The 25846-nt window shown below is 40.4% G+C and overlaps 1 protein-coding gene across 4 annotated transcripts in view; it reads right to left on the bottom strand.

The window, feature by feature from the left end:
* The window catches only part of ptprub (protein tyrosine phosphatase receptor type Ub), a 154923-nt gene that overhangs the window by 13391 nt on the left and 115686 nt on the right, over window positions 1-25846 (bottom strand). The window contains exons 13-22 of one of the 4 annotated variants that reach the window (XM_069536903.1): window positions 19801-19837; window positions 16207-16345; window positions 15227-15250; window positions 14836-14990; window positions 13965-14152; window positions 7737-7809; window positions 7560-7636; window positions 4752-4769; window positions 2651-2687; window positions 1561-1658 (exon numbers count right to left, since the gene is read on the bottom strand). In XM_069536903.1, the coding sequence (XP_069393004.1) occupies window positions 1561-1658; window positions 2651-2687; window positions 4752-4769; window positions 7560-7636; window positions 7737-7809; window positions 13965-14152; window positions 14836-14990; window positions 15227-15250; window positions 16207-16345; window positions 19801-19837 (846 nt within the window). The remainder of the gene's footprint in view (window positions 1-1560; window positions 1659-2650; window positions 2688-4751; window positions 4770-7559; window positions 7637-7736; window positions 7810-13964; window positions 14153-14835; window positions 14991-15226; window positions 15251-16206; window positions 16346-19800; window positions 19838-25846) is intronic. The other 3 variants (XM_020092685.2, XM_069536904.1, XM_020092686.2) reach the window with 3 other exon arrangements.

Below are 25846 nucleotides of genomic sequence, written 5' to 3'. Positions count from 1 at the left end.
TCACTACTGCAACTTTCATCTGCAAATAATGTAAAAGGAGCAACATAAATGTGTCTGTTTGAAGGGTGAAGGGAAGATTTAATGTCAAGAAATGTATCAACAGTTTTGTCAAAATGCAGCATATTCAAATCTCCTCTGTCCTCTTTCCATCCTGACCATAACAGATCAATCCTTAAACTTTTATTCCAACTTTTATAATATAATAGTAGTTTTGAGTGGTCTATAACAGCAGTTGCTCATTTTAATCCTCTTAGGCTTTAAGTGGCCAATTAAGAGGAAACAAGGAAATTATTTCTAAAAGGAAACAATTTCTCTATATGCCTCCCTTTTTTTGAGAATACATGTCTGTATATTTAAAGGAGGAGACCAGATGAAGCACTTCCACAACACGAAAAGTCACCCCTTGCTACTGAACAGTGCTGGTGGGGTGATTATTTCAGGATTATTTTCAACTTTCAGCAACAACATATCATTTATTTTCCTTAAAATTAACCAAACTACAAATGTGAAAAGGTGTGAAAAGTGTCATTATTGTCGTTTGGGAATTTTGGATGTGTGTGTGTTTTCCTTTATAATTGAAATTGATGCATTACAGTCAGACGGAATGCAAGACTAGATATTGTAATAACATCAACAAGATAAATTTAAACAATTCATTTGACAATAAGAGATAAATTAAAAAGAGAAAACATGTCATTATGATTTGTTATTAAGTGATCATAAGAAATATTAAGTCCTACATTTGTAAGTTAGAGCAAGTTAGTAAGTTAGAACTAGAACAAAGAAATATTGGTGTTGAATTTAGTTTCACCTCAAATGCTGCAGAAGAACAAAAACAACCTGTTCCTCTGCAGATATTTCATCTCAGAGGGCAAAGAAAAGCACAATAATCACACATGGTGGGAAGCATAATGAACAGGAGGCATCTTTTTTTTTTCACTAGCATCAGACACAAAGGAAGTAATTTTTTATTTATTTTATTTAATAGAGGTGTTATTTGGATTCAACCACACAGACCTGTCCTTATTTGTTGACTGTTCCCTGAATTGTTGGGGTGGAAAACCAAATTGGAAAGAGGCTTACTGCTGGAAAAATGGTGTCATTTTAACCATCCACTAAGGTAATTTCCTACAGTGAAAAGAGGATGGAATACTTACAGCAGATTTTAAACGCTACAGGTATCATGTGTAATCATGCAGTGTATATATGGACAGCTGCCCTAGATATGTGGCTCAGTTTATATTTTTATATGCGTCACAAGTATTTTATAGCTAATTTTATGGGCTCTATAATCAAACTATCATAATGTGGATTCCTATCATACATCATGGATGTCTCAAGATGTCTAAAGGGATACTATTTCTCATCGGGTGAGAAGACATATACCACTACCAAGTTCTTAGTTTAGCATAAAGGCTGGAAACTGAGGGTCCTGTGAGATCTTATCAAACAAAAAAAATAAATCTTTCACATTGACACCAAAATGTTCCCTTATGGCAAATGTGCCACGTGTCTGAGCACTTGGTGATGACAGGAGGACAGGGACTGTGCATCACATACCCTGCCAACCTCCACCAGCTTAGTGATCATGACGATGCTGAAACAGTTCTCCTGCCACACCATCCTCCAAAAATCATACAGAGTCTCCTGCTTGGGTCCTGTTGGGAAGACAGAGGAAATAGGAGTGAAGGGCAAACGGCAGCATCAAAGCTTCTAAATACAGGAATTCTTGTTGCTGTGAAATCTTGTATTATTGCGACCTAAGTGTCCTTTCTCCGTCAGCAAGGTACTGATCTCTTGAGATTCCGCTGTCAATGGAGTTATTGGGAATTGAAGGCAGATAGGCTGAACGGGAGCGGCTTATGATGAAAGCCTCAAGGAAAATCCGTCGTCATGTTAAGGGGGACACATTCACGGAGCGAGATCCAACTCAAAAAAGAGGATCACATAGGAAACAAATGCTTAAAAATACAAAGCACTGCTGACGATAAGTTATATCTGCTGCTCTCCGTTTCTGTGACAAGGGGAAGAGCAGTAGAATTTAAGTGACTTTGTGATGGGAGAGAAACTGACACTCATTAAACTCATTATGGTCACTACCACATATGGAAAGGGGGCCATCTGTCCATGCTCTGCGTTCAAAACCTCAGCCGAGGAGGTTATGTTTTTGTCCGCATTTTGCAGGAGTACGCAAAAAACCAATGGATGGATGACCACAAAACTAGGGGGACAGATGTGGTATGGAGGCAGAAAGAGCAAATCAAATTTTAGTGCAGATCCGAATCAGAATAACAAAATATGGGAAAATTTAACACACACACAGAGTTCAACTGTCCATATCTGCATTTCAGCAGTACAGGTTGAAATTCAGGTTCTCCGTTCGACAAAGAACACGCCACCATACATGTCACAGAAATCAAGTGACTTTGACTAATGTGCGTAATTAATCACCTGTTCTAATGAATAATTCAGTTACATCACAGACACAGCCTTCACGGGTGGCCTCCTTTTGATTTGCCAGAAAGATGGTTTTGGCAAGGGACTGTGCATGAGTAGGCTCATTGGCTGGATCATCTTCAATTTATTACAAGGTGCTCACCATCCTGAATCCACACACACACACACACAATAGTCTTGCTGGGATACTCACCCTGAGTGGCGATGAAGTGGTTGGATCGATGGTAGCCCTGAAAGAGAGAAGAGGGATGACATGCTGAGTAAGCCGTCTACGCCTCAGGCACAGCTGTATGGGAGGGTGTCTCTCAGTCTCACCCTTTTTTCTTTTTTCTCCTTCATCTTTTCTGCATTCTGCTCTCTTCCTGACCCACACTCAGCAACTGTGAAACGTGTTTTCCTGTGTAGTTCCTGCACTGCCTGACCTATTGCTGGCAACCGACCATATCTTTGCCCTCTGCTCCTCAGAGTTTGGAGCAGTTGAGGCCACACATAGTAAATACTGCATCTTGAAAAAGTGCTGATGAATCTCGGAGAAAGTGATTTCTAAAGTAAGTCTGGCCGGCTGACAGAACAATGCCTGAATCCCTGTGACACTCTAATAAAGATATGACAAAGAAACTAAAGGTGCACGCTCTTCAATTTCAGGTTTTAGATTCATTTATCAAACCCTTGTTCAGAGTCCTGACCAGAGACTAAATAAAGATGGACGACACATGTCCACCTGCTCCCAGTATCCAGAAATGAAGCGAAAATAACCACAAAAGCCACCATCTTGCACATTTGGAGCCAGAATCTGCACAGTGGTGAGCGCAGATGGAAACACGGTTTCCAGTGCCAGTCGATACACATGCTGGACCAATCAAAAGTCAGTCTTTAGGTGCGAATCATGACACTTGACCTTGTTGTTGTAGCATCAAACAACAACAAAACCAATCCAACCAGAAACATTTGCCCTTAAACATCAATCAGTGTGATAAGAACAAGCAAAAGTGATGAAAAACGTATTTGAGAAAAATGTATTATGTATATGTATGTATATTATGTCCTTTGACATTTCAGTCTGGTCCATGTACCATCCACTAACACTGAGGGGGCAAGATTTATCATGATCAAGATTATTTGGCTTCACTTTGGGGGAGCCGTCATGTCATCCATCTTTATAAACCGCCTGTGGTTCTGTCCCATAAAACAGACTCTCACTGAAAATGCATTCACTATATATGATTTGATGAATTAAAAAAACTGAAGACATTTTTTTTTTTTTCCTCTTACCAAGTAGAAGAATATGTTACACAGCTTTCACCTAAATTCATATCACCACCAACATAAACCGTCTTCTAGGGCAAACATTTTGTGTACAGTCTGAGATGCTTCATATCAAAGGGAGCGGCAGCCTTTGATATAGATGACATATTCATATGGTGAGTGTATGGGGGTGAATATGAATGAACAATGAGATGTCACCTCGACTGCCATGAGGGAATTAACGTGACCACCTGAGAGATTTGGAGCATTTTAATGCCGAGCAAACTGTTTAAAGAAAGTCCTCCTGAAAACAACTACAGCTTATATCTGACTTTGCGTGTGTACACAGGAGACCTGTTTCCTAGAGTCTATGAAAACTTCTCCTGGAAAACTTCATGGATGCTGTGTTTCACTTTGTTGTCATTTTTAAGAGGAGCTGCTGGAAGGATAATTGATTGTCCGATTACCTTAAACGAGTCTGTGAGGCGGAGAAGGCAGGTCAGGAATGATCTGAACTAACTCCCAAGACCATCGGCTCTCATCACATCAGCATGATGGGATGATCCATACTGAGAACAGTTAATATCATTTAGAAGAAGGCGTCTTCCTCATATGCTGTGTCTGTCCAAGTTGCTGATGGAACGCGTAACTGAATTGCATCCAGTCGGATAAACAGGGGACAAGTTTGAAATGGAAATGGATGACCAGTGCTGTGAGGCCTACTATCCACAATTCCTCTGGCCCTGGTCAAACACTATCAGCATAAATAATACCTCTCTTCTATTAAAGATGAACAGCAGAGTAACTAAACCTCCATCTTGGCCACTTTTGGGAACTAACAAAAACAGCAGGGTCCATGGATCAGGATCTGTTTTTTCTTTATTTTATTTTTTGGGGAAAATGTGGACAAAACCTGAGACACACTGACCTTGGAGCATTTGTGGATAGAGGAAAGTGGGAAGAGGAGAGGGAAGTGGAAAGGGAAGAAAGGAGGGAAAGAGCAAAGACAGAGAGATGGCAGGCTGAAGAACGAGCAGTGAAGTACTTACTTCCCTGTTAATCCGAATCTACAGGGTCCAAGGTCGAGGTAATGGGAAAAAGAAGACATATAGGCTAGTTAATGAGAGAAGCGTTTTGTAAAGAGGAGTGATGGTTACAGAGAGGTGGTAAGAGGTCTGTATGTCTGCAAGTGGGCTTTTTTATTACGGTAACTCAAAAAGGAAAAATCATTGTGTTTTCATTTCCTCTAATGTCTTCACTGCTTTTTCAAAAATGAAAGTAACTTTTAGTTTAACTTCATTATATGTCAGTTTTGTTATGGGGTTTTATAAAGGATGGAAAAGAAAAACAGTGAAACTCTTGCATTCATCAACACTGTGGGGGTGCAGTTTGATCATATTTGATATTTGGGCCACACAACAAGAACAAAACAATCCCACAATTTTCAGTTTTGTTTCAAATGCTGCTAAAGTGAAGTGGGAGGAGCTAATACAGGCATCCCTAGTTGTGTACTTAGACTCATATCTTTCACATAGACAATACTATTCAGAGTTGGGGCACCTCTGCAGCTTTGATCACAAGACCATCATCTGACTCATCAGTAAAAAAATTAACTAACTAGGTAGCGTACCATTGAGTGAGCCACTTATGGGGGGCATAAGCTACTAAATACTTCAGCAAATTATTTACATTAATCTTTGAATACTGGGTCAATTTTGGATTAACTCCACAGCTGCAACAACATGTTTTGTTCTCATGATCAATGACTAAAATATTTTGAAATTTCCATTGAATTCACCCGTGACTGGCTTCTTCTTCTCCATGGCAACAGCAACCATGGCTCATGGGTATTGTAGTGTTTAGTGCTGATCTGCTGAGCCAAACTGACTTCAAAACAAAGTTAAAGTAATTAGAACTAGCGGCCATAACAGCAACCGAAGTAGATACATTCTCTGGGGGAGTCACATGTTCTATGTTGAGTAACAGTGAGAATATCATCAAGAAAACTTGAAGTGGGAATACAAAGAGGCATTAGAGCCTTTAGGACCCAGGGGGCTATTGTAATGAGTAGCTGCAGTGGCACAGAGACATATGTGAAATTACTGCTTTATATATCCCACTTGGAAAAGCAAGGATAAAGAACTATAGGCTGAAATATGTCATATGAAAAGAACAAGGAGTTCATGCCCTATTACTAAGACTTGACTCAATGTTTTCAGTGCCTTGTAGAATAATGTAATAATGTAATAATATAATTTACATGTACATTTACATTTACAGCAAACAAAGCTGAATTAAAGCATAGACGTGTGTGACGAAATTTGTATGTTTTTTTTTTTTAATGCGTGACACCTGCCAATAGCACCTTGTTGCTCTTTACAGCCAGTGGTGCACTGGGCTGTCAAACATTCAAAATCGTGCACCACAGCCGAGCAAAGAGTCCGACATTAAGAGCCAGAGCAGGAAAGCTTGCACTTTTTCCCCTCTGGTTTTGAAACCGAAACAATGTTTCAGAGGAAACTTTTCCATTTAACCTCTGATGAAATAATGGCAGGCTGTCCAAAATATTTTCCGCTGTGGCTAAGTAGTTACTTTTTAGCATGCTGGGTCAGTTTGTTAGAGCATAACACCACCGACACAACCCTGTGGTGGCTGTTAAGTGGTGTTTTCCTACTAACGCCCGCACCCCTGTGCCCTTAACGCTAATGGAGACCCTCACAATAACTACAGACCTAACAACAGGCCAGGTTTTTAATGTCCTCTCACTGTAATGAAATCTCTAAAAGCATCTCACTACTAGCCATTCTCAACAGAGAAATAACAGTGAGAAAAGCCATGGTATCAAGCATTTTCATGATAGAATTTGGCATAAAGGAGGAATCCAACCAAAAATCTAGTCAACCAAGTAATTTTCTCTCACTGAAAATAATAATATCAGTTATTTTTCAAGTATGAATCTTTATATGGATTTTGACTGAGACATGATATTTCAACCCCTTATCAACCTCAAACAGCAGTGGGAGTACATCAGTCTGCCTCAACTTCTCACACAGCACCATATTTACTTTATGGTAGTCCCAATGAGAGGCGTGTAAAATAAATCTTGTGAGACGAAGAAATTGTATTAGAGTGCCAGACTTCCTTTGACATTACTCAAATGACGAGCGACAACTGAGGAATATGACAACAAATTCACAGGGGAACCTAAATAAAAGTTTCCATCTACAGTATATCTGGTAGTAAAAATATCTTTTCTTTTTTCAGAATCTGATTTCTTTTGGTTTATAACCTCTGCTTCTTCTGCTCTCTGAATAAACACAGCCCCATTTTTTTTTTTATGAATGAAAGCACGCATGAATGAGACCGTGTGAGACACATTAGCAACATATACATGTATTTCATATGATCAGTGAGAATGTTACTGTGGCACTGCATGTGTAGCAGACAGTTAAGGTGAACGGTGGAAAGGATCATCTCCTCCCGGCCCATCGAGAGATTGAATAATAGCAATCATTGTCTTTTTAATTTAGGGGGATTTGCGGCATCTTACAGAAAGGTTCATTTCCTCTCCGTTTAATACATTTATTCCACTCTGCTTTAATAAAGGTGATAGCAGAGTTGGTGTCGGGTCAGGGACTCAATTGACAGACCATGGCATCTGGCAAAACACAGCAAAGGAGGGTGTTTGATTGGATGAGAGCTTCCAGGTGAAAGTGTGCCAGCAGACTGGTGGGCTTACGGGAATGAGAGAGATGGACTGTGGCTTTGAAGGGTATGAGAGATAGAGTCTCAACAGAGGCTGACAATTTGTTTCCCCTTGTCAAACATAGGCAGAAAAAAAACTAGATTACACTTACGTCAATGTAGTTTGCGTTGATGTAATCTGAGTTGGGGTCTCCCAGGAGAGGGTGGAGCTTGACTCTGTGGCGGTCATCTGAGACAGAACAAAAAGTACACGATCAAAGCAATGTTGAGAAATACAGTTTGAACAATATTTCCTTTTACACAGGATGAAATGGATTCCGATGACTTACATCCCAGCAAAGTGTCGTGCCTCCCTTTGGTTTTATCCTTCTTCTTTGTGCAGTCCCAGCCATCAAAGAAACTCTACAGTAACAAATGAAGACGGTTGTGTGACACTTCAAGAACAGTGTCTCTGTATAAACCATTCAAATATCTCAGAAAAGAACAGTATTTTTTGTTATATGTGTGAAAAGGAAATATGCGTTAGCATTATCAAAGCCTATCTTCACATCTCTTAAGTGCGCCTAAGGCTTACAACAAGAGCCACTGTATCCTACGGAGAGGAGAAAGATTTATGCATAATATGCAATTAAATAAATCATTGCCATGAGCATTGTGTGGTCCTTGTTTGATCCTTGAGCCACCTTTTTGTGTATATTCTTGTAAAAGCACTCATTGAGTGGGTTATAGTTGAGTTTTTTATGCAATGGCTTTGATAATGGTTATTACCTAACTCTAAATTGACAATTGCTTTAGCAACATTAGCCACCGATGGCTGACATGGATGGCTTCTCAGGTGTATTATAACACATCATATTCATACAAATCGACACACTGGTGAGCACTCACACGTCCTCATAAGCCACTATTAAGCGTCCAATGTGGCGCCAGAATAAGCCTGTAAACTGCCAGGACACAAACTCAAGCACACACAAAACAACACGCTGAGAGAGACACACCATCATACCAGCCTACCCCCTGTGGTTTTCAGCCACTAGGGGGAATTTGGTTTTCGAAACACTGCCCAAGTATTCATGCTGAGCAGCGGATTACATCGTGGTTCTCCCCACAGAGAGCCAAGAACCAGCCAAATCCTTCCCGGGATTATATACCCTCCCCCCAAATTTGTTCTTGTCTTTCCATGCATTCTCTCAGGGTCTGTCTCTTTCTTTTTCTTTTGCTTTTGCTCTGTCTCTCTCTCTCTCTCTCTCTCTCTGAATCCTGCAGACTTCTTACCTCCTTCTACCTCTCTTTATCATTTTCCATCATTATTTCTCTCCCTGTCCACCTCTTCCATCTTTCTCCTCTACATTTCTGACACTACACCTCTGAATTCTGTTTCTCTGCTCACACCACTCCTCTGCTCATCCTTCGAGAGAAAAGACAACAGCAAGGGGAGAAAAACCAAACTAGAATTACATCTTATCTCTTATATGCCTCCAACAACCAGTCAAATAACAAAAAGTACGGTCAAAATGTCCATCCGGTTTCTGAATGATGCTGGGTCTAAGTGTAAATGACTAAAGAAATAAGACATAAAATGACACAAGATACAATGTCAATATGTGTCCATTGAAACATGTATGTAAATGCAGTTAATTAAAGAAATACTTGATACAGATGCAAAAGTTAAACAATTGAAACAGATTTCTTTGCTTGACTTAGAAAATGTTGTTAAAAAGTTCCAGCTACAGACTTGGTGAAATAGTTGTGAAATCCAGGCTGAGTTTGAGTGCCAGTCACAGAAGTACTATAAAATGTCAACTTTCCAATCACGTCCGTCTGAGAGAAAATACTTCCCAATGTTTTCATACAGGTTGCAATAATAAGTGCTATGAAGATCACTGGTAAGGATCGAAGCGCAAAATGATAACTGGCGTCCAAGGGTTTAACAGTGCTCAAAATCACATCACCATAATCCATAAGTAGAGAAAAATGGGATTCAAAACGTATTTTTCTACTAAGCATTGGAAAGACAGCTCTAGATTTGTTCAAATAAGAAACTCATTTTTGAGATACAGAAAAAATAGTATAAAAAGACCAAGTTTGCATGATATTTGAATGTGAATTATCCTAACACCAACGTATATGTGTTCTGTAACTCTCTCAATATTGAATCTGTGTGCAGTGGAAGAATTAAAGTTTACGATTACCTCTAGCTCAAACCCCCCCCTTGGTTTTCCACAGCTAGCTGAGAAGAGTCATCATAAGGACCTAGAATTGAACTTTGCAGAATACCCTTATTGAAAAAAACTCTAAACAAATAATCCCTAAATTAACGGAATGGTGCTGATTAGACAGGTAATCCTGGAAGCCTGCTAAAGCACTTAAAGTGAAATCAATGTAACGCAGGTGACAGCAGCTGCCACATATACAAGCCCCTTTACACCTCGACTGTAAATTCTTGATCAGTGTTTTTACAGAACATAGGTGTTCTTCAGGGAAATAAAAAGCTATACCTGCCGTGGGAGTGTAATATGATACTCCTCATCATTTTCTTTCATAATGGAGAGAGACACTCCATCAAAACACATACTCCTGTGCAGAGGAAAATAAAACATAAAGGCGTGTGTATTGATTTTTTGGAGCGGAGTGTGTTTTGCCCATGAGGGACACTTTAATGAGTCTACAAGCAGAGTTCCAGGGGGGAAACCATGAAACAGAGACAAAAGATGTTTTCTATGTTTCATGAAAAAGGCCTTGGGTGACACGGATGGACTTCTCTCTGGGTTGTGATCTTAACTCTCAACCACAATCATTTCAGTTGGGGTAGGGTTTCAGAGTTCTGTCCCCCCATTTATTATGGGCCATGAATCATACAACTAGAAATAGCAGGAGGGGCAAAAGCAATGTTCTGCAAATAAACTGTGTGTATTTGAAATTCAGTTCAGGACAAAATCTTGATTGTGGATTGGTAAAAGAAACAAAAAAACTGTGAGCAGTGATCTTTGATTTTCAAAATATAATGGCAGTGCACTGGACAGTTAATGCCAAGCCACTGAGGTAAAATACTGACAGAATATTTGATTTATTCAATCCACATTTAGAGTTTTAATTATCTGAGCATTGGCAGGATCAATGAGGAGCATTGCCTGTCTTCTGCCGTGAGACAGTCCTAACATCTGACCTCCAAATATCAAACCTATATTAATTTTACATGCCTGATATTTTCATCTCTACTGTGTGAAATTGAAAGAACAACATTCAGCCTGTGGCCACCAGCAGGAGTGAAATTATATCTTCTTATATGAGATGTCTGCCTCCAGTTAGTGGAGACCATTAATGGCCGTGCAGCTCAATGTATCACAGTCTTATGATTGCCTTTGCATATTAGAGATTATTAATGTTGCATTATATTCATCAGCAGGAGGTAAATACTAACTGGTAGGAGGTTATTTGGAGGGTACAGGGCAGTGGAGACAAAAGCGCTATTGTCCCACATTTCTTCCTCCATGCACTTTTATCTTTCCTCCCATCCCACTCAACACTCCCAGACTTCCCCTACAATCTGTTTGCAGAGGACAGGGGACTCACTAGCTACAGTAACTCCGGAGATGTTTAACCTCGTCTGGCCTGCTGTCACTACAGAGGTCTTATTTGGCCCAAAGTACTCATGATTTATTCATATGCTCAGCAACAGTAGGATCCAGATGCCTTATTAACCCAGATAATTAATTTCAGCGGGTGGCGAGTGGTGCTAGGATTATGTCAGAGGAGGAATGATGGTCTTTAATTTTTCCAAATATAATTTAAACTAACATGACTTATCTAAGTTAGTGGATATCCACAACATCTAGTAACTGCACATGATAGCAGTCAATGAAGATAACCAAACTACTCAACTTGACTTCATCATAATCTCATTTTAATGGGACAACCAATCGACCCTTGGAGAGGTAGACTCTCATCCCATTGGTTGTCTCTTGAAACGTGTCCAGTGGTATTAAAAACTGATGGGAGAACAAGATGCATCCTCCACTCCACTTTAACTTGTTTCAGTGTGTGTGTTGTTCTTCTTTTGTGCCTGTGTGTTTACACTGCAAATCAATTTTCTTTGGAGATAAAGTAAACCGATCACTCACACAGAATCCACCAGAAGGATTAGGTTTTTTCTGTGATATGTCAGTAATCTATGACGGATTTATAGCAGTACAAAATATGTACTTCTTACACATGGAACTTGACATCAGTCTCTTCCACCATGGAAACTTCTGACAAGTGCAACTTCCACTGCTGATTACATAAGCTAAAACCCACTGGGAATCATCAGCAGGTGCCTGCAGCACAGAAGAGTTTGAGTTTGAACCTGATTGCAATGGCTCAATTTACGGCAAACCCAATCTAACCTGCCGTGCGTCCAGTCCCATCAAGTAGTGCTACAAATTCTCTTCTAGCCATGAATTGGCTTCTTTAAATACCACACCAGCAGCCTCTTTTAACTTCCAAGTTTCCTCTGTTGTGTTAGGAGTGCACATTAGAATCAGACATGCAAGTGTAGCCATGTCTCAGACCTTACAGATTAGAGGGAGCTAACCCACGAAGCAAAGCTTTATCTTTGCTCCAACCTCCCGTATGGCTCCAAGCAGTAAGTGAAAGAATGAGATCATGGAGGCAAGAGGCGAAAATAAGCATGGTGGCTGTTCTCAGCAGGGCAAGGAGAATGACATTCTTGCAGGACCTTGGTATCAAGACACTCTGCAACTCACTCTGCAACTCACTCTTCTAGTAGAGAAGACCCCAGGTCACATCTTTACAGATATACTGACATACTGGACTGAAACAACACCTCAGGATAGAATGTGGACTGTTTGGAGAGATGACACCATCCAGCTGCTTCCCAAACCACCAAAAGAAAAAGTAACCTCAAACTCATTAAGGTGCTAGATCTTTAATTGATAAATGGACTGATTGACTGCTGGGCTTTTTTCAATAATTAATTCAACGATTTGTTGAATTTGGTACACAGAATCACCTTTTAATCATATAAGATAACTTTCTTTAAATACGTTGATGTTGTGCATCTGTGAGACAAACCTGGGGAGCTACTTGACTTTATTTCAATGACACATTGGTGTCCACAACTCTAAAGTCCTTCTACCACAAGACTTTCAGCGAGACACTTGTGTTTCAGCACATGCTACACAGAACACTCGAGAAAACACTCTCCGCAGGAATTGTGAGATCTAACGGAGGAAACATTTCTCTCACCACGGGAACTGAGATGGTACAGAAGCAAGCTTTTAGTAAAAATATATATACTCAAAGGTAACTGGACCACTTTTAAATCCAGAAAATAAAGGTGAAACAATCTCCAACTGTGACACTAAATTATATACAGTATATTTATTTAGCTTTGAGTGTTCTTGCCTCTATTGTTCTCTACGTCAAAAATTCATATTAAGGCTGGAGCAATATGCTTTCACATTAACACAATGCATATTTTCTCAATGTTGAGTGAACGATCACACAGAAATAGAAATATATATATACGCAAACATTACTTATACAATGACATATTTAATATATATGTAAATATATAATATAATGGTTTTATCTAATTACCTATTTCACCTCTCTTAGATGGAGGTACTTTCAGTATGAATACTAAAAGTGTTATTAACATATGCAATGTCAGAGATTTATTCATCAATCAAACTAAAACACTTCCTGTTACCATATAATCACTTCTGATTAATTATTGATTGTTTCAAGTAACCTCAAGCATACACTTGATTAAAATAAAAGCATGTGTCCTGTCTGAGATAACATAAATAATGACACAACTAGACTCGATTGCAGTGCATTTTACTTTCAGGGTTTTAATTCCTATGTTTCTCAAAGTATAATTTCACTGTGACTGTCCACCAGGTGAAGCTCAGATGGAGCTGAAGGATGCAGCAGGTCTATGAGCCAGACGTATGAGTGACGAAGTCAGAGCCAGGACTTCATCCCAATAAAAAATGCTGTGGAACGAGCTCAGAGAACTGATCACACAAGTCATCCAAGGATCCAGAGAAAAAGTGCTGAATGCTGTCTGAAACCTAGTTGTAGGACCTGAAGGTTTTGCCAGAGTGGACTAATTCACAGTAGACAAATCCTCTCGAATCATTACGTAGAGCCAAACTAGCAGTAGGAGCAGCGAACAACTTGATGCGTGTAGAACTTATGTTTTTCCAACACCCTGATATCAGACCCAGAAAAATCATGTCCTTTTAAAAGAATATTACAGGCACCACCGCCCCCTTACCGAGTGGAGAGTACACTACTTAATTAATGTACAAACCAAATGGGTAATGAATATAAAATATAAAACATACAAAATTTCTAAAAATACACTTGCTCATTAATTGTGCCCTGGATCATATTTGATAGCTCACTTCTAATTCTGGTCTTTTTAAGACATTTTACACAGTGAATCTCAAAAAGAGTTTTAAGGATCTGTCTGAATCCCTGAAGGGCCGTCAGTGTTGTGTCATGCTGTCAGAGTGTAAGGGAAAAGTTAAATAGCGTCTTTTCACCTCATATTCCTGTTTAAAGCCATAGCCCTCGGCAGTCTTCATCTGGTTGATATGCTGGAGGAGGTCGGCCACTCGGACCGCAGGGTGGAGCTGCCCTGTGTGGTAGGGGGAGCCTTTACGTCCACACTGATGCCTCGGGGAGCCTCCCAGCAGGCTGCTGGCTTCATTCACTGAACTACGAGCATCACCTGAATCAGATACACACACATTTGCAATTTTGGTGCAACTGCAGGTTGAAAGATTTATGAGCACGACATGGTATGATATAAAAGATTCAGTAACTTGTAGCACCTTTTGCCTTTACTATGGGATGCCACACGGTGGTGTTAGCAGATTTGGCACACTGCATGCTGATATGGACTCATACAGTTTATGTACGTAACAGTATATGATACAGGTGTGCCACTTTGATAAGTGACATCTTCGTCATAGATCTTAAGGAGAAGTGACAGCAGCTCTGCCTCTGAAGGGTGGCGAGTGAAGCAGACCAGGATCTATATCAACTTTTGAGTAAACACATCTATTTTTTCCCTTTCAATGAAACTGACAACATTAGAGAGGAGATCAAGATGAAGTGCTGACATCAATCAAAAAATTTGATTCATTCAAATATGGTGCTTCCCTTGAAATCTTGTGATATTCTTTTGTGTAACGGCTGCAGGCGGTGAATAGCTGAGGGTGTGAAAGAATATGTTTCATGAGAGGGTGACAACTATCTCTCAGAATTCTATCAGGCGTAATTATCAAGTGAATGAGTGACGGTCAACAAGAATACAGAGTGAAGGATGATGTGCATCGAGTTTTGGAGTTGCATTATGCATAATTGCATTATTATCAGGTTTGTGTACACTGTACTATGCATGTATCTTACCTCGAGTCCCGCAGGTGTGGGCATCCATGAAGGAAAGAGCCATCCTTTCATCCTCCTGCAGGGTGCTCTGGTCGGTGAAACTACGCTCCATGGAGCCCATATGACTTTTCTCCTGTCGATACGTAATGGGCGTCTTATTCATGTTTACTGGCTTCCTATTAATGGAGATAGAGGAGAATGGAGGAGTAATTGGAGTTTAGGAGAGATGGTAAAAGAGAGGGAGGAAAAGCCAACACCATTCGGTAAAGAACAACAATGAGGTAATAACTGAGAGAAACAGGGTGATGAAGTATAGAAAAACTTCATTTTCCCTCTGTGACTTATGACTGACAGCCAGAGCACATGCATGTGTATGATGGATCACAAGATGATGGAAAAGCAAGTCACTTACGGATAGTAAGAGTAGTAGTCCCTTCTGGCAAGAGTGCAGTAGAAGGAGGAAAGAAAAATCAAGAGAAAGAAGAAATGTAAGATGAAAGCAATGTCAGCTGAGGGCAGAAAGCATTGATCACAGTGAAGATGAGAACCATCCTCTTCACGAGCTCGCCTGTGAAGGTGGCCATATGACACATGCGGACGTTCCCAGCCGAAGCCGCGGTGACGCAGAAAATGTGCATTTCCCTTCAATGGAATATGTCTCGATTTTACACTTCAAGGACCCGACCACGTGGCTTTCTGTCACAGCAAATCTAGCAATCAATTCCCTAAGAGCGAGATTCACGGTGGCTTAGCGGAGGAACTCTGAGGCTAATGTGCAGAGGAGCGGTGACTTTAAAAATCAACATTATTCAATATTAGCCTGGACGGATATGTCAACCATTTAATAATGATTGCTGGAGTAACTTCTATTTTTGGCATGACACTATATCTTATCTAAGTAAGACAGGTTATGCCTTGTTTGAGATCTAAACTGAGGCCTGCCGTCAGCTGCCGCTAAATGAATACAGAGCCAGAGGTGTAGATGAGCTACTGTAGACGTGTGGGATCATTGGCTAATAATCTCTAAAAGCACCTTTTCCCTCCCAATTACCATCTCATTTAAGGGTCAGGCCTCTGCTTGGTGTGCGTAATTAAGTGGCTAATTGAATTGAATCCGTCTTTAATTAAATACTTCACACTCAGATAGGCTCTGCAGATGAGGGCTGTTTGGTCCCTCTGGTGCGCCATGAGGGAGTGCAAACAATGCGGCGCTGGTTGTGGGTCCAGCATCATCCCCAAACAAACGTGCCCTTTCGGAAAGTTCAGCAAGTATAAAAAAAACCGAACTGCTCCAAAACAAAACATGAAGGGAAAAAACAATGTGGAAGATGTGGTATGACTGTGCTTAATGAGGCATGTTTTGTGCTCAAACAGTTATCAGCAGATGTTTACCCTTTCTTAATGATGATGATGACGGCACCCAGCAGGAGGATGAGGACCACCAGGCCCCCGGCGCACACCCCAAGAATCAGCCCCATCTCCTCCGAGTGCTGGGACACCTCCAAAGCCTTGCGGTGGTCCTTGCAGGCGGCTAAAAGGAAAAGGCAGATGCCCGTTTAAAAAGGTGTGATGCAAATATTGTACACAGGGGAAGTGAAGGTCTTAAGGAACTGATTTGCAGTAGTTTGAAGCCAAATAGCATGAAAAACTGAAAATAAAATAAAATAGAAAATTCACAGCTTTGAAGAACTTTTCATTTATGCACAATACAACTTTGTTGACACATGAGAATATAGAGGCTCACTTTGAGGAGATCTACTGAATAATATTTTCAATGTCAAACATATATTTTCGAGGCAATGCTATTGTACAAATACAGACGTAAATACAGATGTGATGCATTTAGGCCAACAAGCTACAGATATACACAAAGACAAGCTGTGCTTCGACGAACAAAATGACGGGATTGTGCGCAGAATACGAGTTTGATTGTTTGAGAGGTTTTCAACAAGCTAGTAGGACTGCTCCACATTTTTCACTGAAATGAAATGGAGAAGAGAAAATGAACAGACTGCTATAAATGAGTGTAGAGGAGGAAATTATTTTCACAAGTGTTGCAAATATGCCAAAGTAAGACTTGAAACTCATTTGCTAAGATTCATTAGTCACAAACAAAAAAGGCTTTCAACACATTCTTCATCCATCTATTGTTCATCTTTGAGTAGCTCAATAACTGTCTCTTTATGCTTCTAATATTGCACTAGAGTATTTTAATGCAATGTTACATGCACTGGCTCTTTGATGTTTTTTAATTCATAACTGAATTAAATAATAATTTTCCCAGGCACAAGTCATCCACACAGCCCTACATTATAATCCCAAGGTGCCCCGATGTCTGAGAGCTACTGGAAAGGTTGTAATCATATGAGCAGGTTATTCATCTCTCAAATACAAAGCTTCATACTTATGTAAATGGCGCTGAGCAGCAGGCCTTTCTTTGCCTTGTTGTAAAGTCCCACTGATCTAGTTTTTTTCGGTGTGTCAGGCTGTCCTCCAGGCCTCGACAGCCCTAAAACTAGCCCTTCTGAGCTTATTGGAACAACACAACCTATCTGGAGAGCAGTAGAAAGTCAGAGCAGGCCTGGGGATAGAGCTCTATCTTGCAGCCTGCTGGGGGAAGAATCAGATCTGGGGCAGGGAAAATGAAAACAGAGCCATGTTTTAGCCCAACTATCTGCAGCCGTGGGCATTTTATGGCTGCTTCAGAACTCTTTTCCCAAATAAAGATGAAAGTGGGACAATGTAATTTCATTATTTGGCAAGATTTTTTCTAATCAATGATTGGTATCTGGCATATGGCATGAAAATAAGTAATTTGCCTGATATCAGAAAGGAAGTGTTTCTAATCCAATATAACAGGCAGCACGGTGGAGTAGTGGTTAGTGGTTAGAATCCCAGCTAAACCTGTGCATGTTCTCCCTGTGTGGGTCATTTTTGGGTACTCTGGCTTCCTCCTATAGTCCAATAACATGCAGATTGGGGTTAGGTTAATCTAAGACTTTAAATTGTGTGAGTCCTTGTGCCCTGTGTCTCGCTGAATGTCAGCTGGGCCCCCTGGGACCCTCAAAGGATAAGCGGTATAGATAATAGATGAATGGATTCCTATATTACATATCCTTCTTTTTCAGACACAATTTCTGAGGGTTATACTTGCAGTACATTTGCAGTTGTGCAAATAGAAGGTTCAGTCAGACGGTGAATCAAAGATTACTTTTTGTTGTTGTTTTTCCTCTTTCACAAGGACACAATCACCGCCTTGCCTTTGTGTCTGTGAGCAACTGTAACTGAAAATAACAGAGATTTCAGCCAATCTGTTGGTTCTGCATTCAACAAACAAGCCTCAGACGCAAACTCAGCACTTGCTGTTTACTTTATGCCGTGACTTCATTTAAAATTACATCCGCGAGTGAAATACAGGGCAACTTAACTGGCTGAAGAATGCAGATGAGGGGGAGAAAAATCAATTTCAGGTTTCTGACATTTTGGACAGATAAGGCGGTTTTGCCACATTTAGCCACAACATTTTCTATCGAGCCAAACGTGAGCATGAAATAGATTTTCACATGAATCCATGCTCCTGCCAGCTGCCCTGATGGTGGGAATTGGCACTTAGAGGGAGAAGAAATGGAAGTCTATTGTGTTGAGCCTGCCAGAGGATCCTTAATTAAACTGTCACCTGGAAGTTGAAATGTAATCTCCAGCTCTGTTATCCAAGCCAGAATCATTTGCCTCCACTTTACTTTTGATGGTCTGCGTGATAATAACTGCTTAGGAAGCGATGATGCAGAGGCTATGGTAATGGTAGAGGGATCACAAGCAGCAACAAGAAATTCCTCTGACCCTTTGCACCTTGAAATTGGATATCAACCAGAGAATTTTTTTCCTTTGAATTTACCTTTTAGAGTTTTTTCTTCCCGGATGCATAACCCTGCATGTAGATGACGTAATGTGTTTAAAATCATTATATTTCCATTGTGCATTTTCTCTCTTCTTTCTTTCTTTATCTTCCCTTGTATCCTGCTTTCTTACACAATACAATACAATCATTTTACAACCACTAGAGCTCCATGTGCATTTCTTTTTTTCCCTGTCTTTGCTTACTGTGGAAGAATAGAGGCAAGCACAGTGTAAAGCCCACTGCACTGAGAAAGCATAATTAATCAATGCCCAACCGGGTGTCTGTGAGGGCAGATGGAGTGAGACGCTGAGCTGAAATGGCTGGCCTTGCCTTTTGGCTTTATGCTTGAGGAGAGCCTCATCTCTTTCGTTTTTCACTCACAGAAAGAGGCCTTCACCAAAAAAAGACACCCCGCCAAGTCAATTTACTTTGCAAGATTCTCTGCTTTCTGTAGCAGTGCTATGAAAACTATAAATACATGACTTTTATTGAGCATGATCTGACAGTGTACCATGGCACAGGGGCTCTCCTGCCATCAGGACTTAGAGTCAATTTCTCTGCCCTTTTCATGTCCCTTTGTATCTAAGACCTGAGCTGCAGAACGGGAGGGAGGTGGGAGCTTTCTCGCACTGATAGGCCGAGGTAGCTCCATCTGGAATTTTTGATCTGGAGGACCCTTCTGGACCAAGCAGAGGTCAAAGCCCTCAGATGTAGCCGTCTACTGAGCCGCTGATGAGAACAGAGAGGCTGCCTTTGATACGGTGTGTCCCAGCATCTGCCCCCAAACAAACAGGATGAAAGCCTGACCTCTAATCCCTCCCTGCTTGTTGCCCTTTTCTTTGAGGCCCACTGCTGAACAACTACGACCGGCAGAGAAAATTTGTCGATGACCCCCTCCACCTTTGCACTTGACAGAGAGGTAAATAACAATGCAGGAGAGACTATGGGCAAAGCACGCCATTACAAGTAGACCTTCATTTCCAATCTTATAGAGCAATGAGGATTTTGGCTCGATTGCAAAGCACTCAAACGATGCAGGAGAAAGCCTTCAAGGTCACAGTGTCAGGGAAATATTTATGTTGAATTACCTTTGCGAGCGATGCGGATGCAGTTTATTCTGGATTCCTGAAAGAGAAAGAAAACAGAGACATCAGAGGAGAGACTGTTTGCATATTGAATAAAAGAAAAAAAAAACCAGGTGGGGAGGAAGGTACTAAGCTGACACACACACACACACACATATCATAACAGGTAAAAGACCCATTCTGAATGAATTTTAAAGAATTTTTACTCCCCACTCTGCACCACATCTGGAATCACATTACTGTTTCTCCTCTGTTTACTCGATTACCAAACATGAGTGTGTTGAAATAATTTCTCCAAAAAAGGCAACGTTTATTTCCTGATAGAGACACAGTCTAAGAGGACAAACAGCTCCTGAGTTGAGAAACCTATTGATGACATGAGATTACAAACTATCTGAAAATCTGAGCGCTGTGGCGAAGTGTTTGAGAAGATAAGAGATTCTCGCTGAAGGAGAAAGGACGAGAGTTGAAAGGGAGAGAGCATAATTAAGAGGATGGTTTCAGACCGATGCACCACTATGAAAAGGAATTAATTTTACTCAAATTTCAGCTGATGGCATCGCAGTGTTATGAAAAGGACCTTTGTCAAACAGCCCTAATGAGATCCAAGACTGTAATCCAATTCCATCCTGCTACCTCTTTCAGGGAGATGCATTATCGAATTAAGATTTACAGATGCTAATTCAGGCATTATGGGACAATCATGCAAATGTGCCCATTCGGAAATGAGCAAAAGGCGCTTTCCTAAAACTTCAGTTAAATTGCTTTTTTTAAATTAAATTTTTTTTCAGGCTGAAAAACACCAATAAATTCTCAACCTGATGGATTGATTTGAAAATAGAGATATAAATCATACAAACATTTTGTCAGACAGACAACACTGTATGTTTACCAATGGTAAATGTTATTCCAGACTTGTTTTGCCCTCCTGTGCTTGTAATATAAATTTAAAATGATGTTTACCTGTATACCACTCAAGTTCATATCAAACATATTTACAGTAAATGTCCCAACATTGAATGAAAAAGTTATGATTGTTATTGTTTGGCCTTGTGTGATTTTCAAGGGTTAAGGCAACTGATACAAACACACTTAAAAGTGAAATGATGTCAACCTTGTACTCGGTTCATTTTACGTAGTTCAATGTTTTTTTTCTCATGATGGGGACACTAGCATGGCTAAAAAATTTACATTTACATGTTTTTTTAATTAAAATTTACAACCTATGAATGATATTCTATGTCCTGACTAAAGACTGTTAATAAAAATGGAGAATACGTGTCCACTTCTTCCACTATTTGGAGTAGAGTGTACAACATAGTGATCATTTGGGTGATTGTTGGTGAAAAAAAACTGCAATTCAAATCAAAAAGTAGTGTTGAGATTTGTTTAATTTTCATTTGTCCTTTCATTCTACTGTATCTGTAGAAAGGCTGACTTGCGGCTTTGAGCTTTTGAGGGATTGACTCAATTATAGGAAAACGTTGTCCGTGAGAAACAGCAGATTCCAACTGACGCTGTTTATTTTACATAGTTGGCATTTGAAATTATACATTCAATCATCACTCGCTTCGCCAAATTAAGGCAAAGAACATTTACAATCATTTACTGGAGATGATAAAAGGATAGCGTTGTGATGGATGGCGGCAGAGTCTATGATGAGCACATCTGAATCAGTGTGTTGCTGGCTCAGCACAAGAGTTAATAGGCAAACTCCAGATTGTGGGACACACACCACATGTGTGACTGTGCCAGTCATGCTAGAGGGGCTCGGGGTTCCTGGCAGTTTTAATGAAACACAAATGCCAACACGCAACAAGGCAAGAGCTCAAGGTTTTAGTGTGTGTGTGTGTGTGTGTGTGTGTGTGTGTGTGTGTGTGTGTGTGTGTGTGTGTGTGTGTGTGTGTGTGTGTGTGTCTGCACTGTGTCCGGGCAAAAGCTACAGTCTGCATCCACAGTGTTTCAAGCACCTCTTTAGATGGATCAATCATAGTAATTAGAGAGGCCTGACAGCCGTTCTCCAGATAATTAGCATGGATAAATGCCAAATATTATGGATCCCATATACTGTTCAAATCATTCCCATTACGGCCACTACTGTCGAGGACTAAGAGCAACGATGCATCTACACAAAGGCATTTTAGACAAACACAAACTTAAACACACCAAACAGACTGATGTATTATTCTATAGAATTAATATCTAAGAAGCAGGCTGACACATCAGTTTATGTTTTAAAGGATGACTTATCACCACCTTTTTGCAAAAACACTTTTATCACCAACCATTTTATCCAGGTATGTAAATATACTGTATGAATCTTTTCTGATGTTTCATTCAGATGGGATCAGCTTTAACTTCAAGAAACACTTTTACTTTGGTACATTTTTTTCTTTTTCTGAAATGAGTAGGCATACCGTGATTTTGTTTACCTCCTTCATTGTACAATAAAACTACCCCACGGTTCATGGATATTCTGAATGCATTCAGACTTCCATACAAGATTAAATTTAGAATGCTAAAATTCTCTTTTTTTGGCATACATTTTTGTGACAGTGGGAGCACGGCGCTAAAAACATGAACGGCCTGAAAATACATAATTGCTTATGGAGGATGAGCAGGAAGAGGAGACACAAAAGGAAACACATTTAGTGACTGCGAAAGCTTTCCAGTCCACACAGACCACAGCAGCCAAACCTGAACATCTGCTCTGAGGTTTTAATGGACTCTCTCATTAACACTTGGATGTGACTAGTGTCAAAAAGATTGTTAGAAGAAAAAAATAACCCTGTAATGCTAATAATATTCATAAAAAGAGGCTAAAAGGCAACTGTTTCAGATTATGTGATGGTCTGTGAGTGGGTTTAACAGCTGCGATGATAAACTTTATTCAATTTACCCGTTTTCAGACATGACCTAAGGGTAAAATCCAGAGAACTAGCTACAGAGTTTACCCACACAGCGGGAGGTTCTCTGCAAAGGCGCGTTCACAACGGCATCAAATCTTCTGCATTGTTCAGGTGAGAGGTGGGAAAGCCGGATGTAGCAGGCAGAGGCAGGAAGTGATATATTAGCTCAGCTGGGGAGATCGTGCGACTTTGTTTAGAGCAACCCCTGACACCATCACGAATGTATTGAAGCTTTTTCTTAGCTGGTATCGAAATTTGAAAAAAAAACAGGAAATAACTAACCCACAACAACAACTTTGCATCCACAAAATCTTTGTGTCTGACATATTGACAGTGGAATCGAGCTGTGTCTGTAATTATGTGCTTGCAGGAGTAAATTCAAAATAAACTAATACTGAATTGTTGAATCACTGAATTGTTTCAGTCCCACAGCACCGACGCAGGACTGATGCACAGATTCTGACTGTGTCTGTGTCTTTCCATGTCAAAAGCAACAGTGTTTGAAGGCCCAGGGACAGTGCTGGCTGTGTGATCTGGCACTGTGTCCACTTATTGTGGGTCATGAATGCTGGCCACCTGCCAGGCAAAACAAAACCTAATCCCATCCGCCAGTAAAGCCAGGCCTCCCCCTATCTAATCCCATGCTTAGTTGTCGAGTTGTGTGAAGTGCTCACGCTGCACTCCCTCCGTGTGTTTCTCCACTGGGCTGGAAAAAGATGCTACTGGTGGGGATGAACCACCCAGCTCTTCCTTCATGAGATTTTGTACAGAGATGTCCAATGGAGGGGAAAAAAGAGCAATAAAAGGAAAATGCAGTGATTCGATCACAAAGTAACCATCTACTGACAGGGCTCAAAAAGTCAGACAGAGCAGGAACATAGCATGCATGTATATATTCCCAGCAAATGATCTCAGAGGGCTGCGTTACCTGCTGCAACATTTCTCAGCTACGTTGCCTCCGTCTGTGAATATTGAAGCAGCAGCTTCTGCCTCTGATCATCTGCACCTGGGCCCAATTATCTTTAAGTAATTGCCTCACCCAGGAAGCAGCTCTTCCTCTAATAGAATTTGGAAAAGGTAATGTGGCGTCCTCTGGGTGTGACGGGAGTCTGGAGGTGCTTTGTGTGCTCAAGATCGGTCAACAGTGTGAAATAATGCACCATCTGCCAGCTAAAACCAAGAGTCATAAAGTTGATAAAAATGCAGAGATTATTTAGTGTCACCTTGGTCTACAGGGTTTCTTTAAATACTAAATAGAGTGTCACTTTCTAGAGCACATACCTCTGCCATCAAGTTCAAAGAGTGATTCCCTGGGAAATCTGTGAAAATGTCCTATTTGCAATGTTAAAGAATGTGATAGAAAATTCACAGCTCAGCCCCCTGCTCTGGTTCCACATCAGAATTTATTGGGTTCCTCTCTGATGGGCACCACATCCTTCAAACAATTTTTGTGGTAATAGTCCATTAGAGAAGTTGCAAAATCCTGCTAATTAACAAAAAAATGTATAAACAAACAGACAGTAGTGAAGGCATAACCTTGATGAGTGTTGTAAAGCAACTACGCTGTGGCAGCAAGACGTGTAACTTATTCAAATTAGGTGACAATTCAAATTCCTAAAAAGTCAAACGCTTGTTACTCGTCAAATTTGTCGTCCATGAAATGGACACAGACTGGTTTTTCTGGTTGAGGCAGTCCGATGGCATGTGAAAGGTCAAGAACTGAATTTTTTGAAACAATTTCTGAGCAATTTTGGATACCTGAAATCATTCTGGGGATGCTGATGCAACATTCTTGACACAAGGCAAAACAGGAAATGCAACAAAGCATTGCACAGGTGCTACTGCAAATGAGCTGACAGAGAGGGGGTGAGGTAACTATTCTCTGCAAGATAAGATGATTGAAAACTGGGTTTCTTTAGAAAAATGACAAGACAGTTGAAACGCAGGCCAACAACATCAAGAGGGCAAGGACAAGAGCTGTGGGAGGAATTCAAAAAAAGAAAGGAGCAAGTAGGCACCAAGGTTACCATGTTAACGGTTTGTGTGACCTCCTTGGAGGAGGCAGAGAGCAGTCACATACAAGGTCATTACTTCCCTGCATCAAGAGGAATCCATCTGAAAGTGGGTGTTGGTCATTCAGAACAAAAGAAGCAAGGTCCCGACCATACCATCTGTGAATAATCGGTGTCAACGAGAGATGGGAGGAGGGAAAGCATTTCTATCTGGTGCTACCCTAACGACCTAACCCTGTTTTCACTGGTGTGTTTCATCTAAATTGTATGAATTGTTGTTTTCTTTACCGTAGAAAGGATTTACATGGAGGGGGGGGTCCTCTCTGCGGAGGCCGCCATGTTTTTACTGTCGTCCAAACTAAACAAACTAAAACCGTTTGAGTTTTCATGACAACTGAAGTTCACCACAGGTCTCTTTCATGTTTGGAAGGGGAGGATGAACTGAGAAGTGTTCAGCTGCAACATGCAACTTCACCTCTAGATGTCACTAAATTCTACACACCGAATCTTTAAGAGATTCTGGGACTGGAGAATGCACCACCTTTTGACCATAACCATTGTCCTCTGAGGTAGAGACCAGAAGATGAACAGTCAGTCAGAGAATTTGTGGTGAAATTGAAGAAAAAAGACCAATTTTGAAGAAAGACATTGTTTCTTCTGATCTAGTTGAACTCTGGCCTGTTGGGTAATTTCTTATGTTAGAGAATAAGACCGAAGGCACAAGCTGCTCCTTTAATTTAAGAGGGAAATTCTTAAGTTATATTTTAGACCCATAAAGTAATATCGTGTATCACACTTAGACCGGTCAAAACCCAATTGTGGAGCACTAAATAAGTCTGCTTGTTGCATGAAGAATTTCCTTCAGACTTAGTGGAATTATTGATGCTTGGAGATACAAAAAAAAATCCTCTATTCTGGCAGCATTCATTTTCTCCACTGGGCACAAGTTCTATACTAGAATCAATTTCTTATTTACGGATAAACAATGCGACCCTCTTGTGGATATTAGGAAATAATGATTTCAGATCACAGCCCTTTCTGCATTTAACCTTGTCTTACAAATGATAAATACACTAAAACTATTCAATCTAAAGGGATTAGCTGACAATAAGTTTGTATGGTTTGTAT

The sequence above is a fragment of the Paralichthys olivaceus genome, chromosome 13, assembly GCF_024713975.1.
Source record: "Paralichthys olivaceus isolate ysfri-2021 chromosome 13, ASM2471397v2, whole genome shotgun sequence".
Lineage (NCBI taxonomy): Eukaryota > Metazoa > Chordata > Actinopteri > Pleuronectiformes > Paralichthyidae > Paralichthys > Paralichthys olivaceus.
Note: the sequence above shows the minus strand (reverse complement) of the source record. Positions and strands in the feature narration are given on the sequence as shown.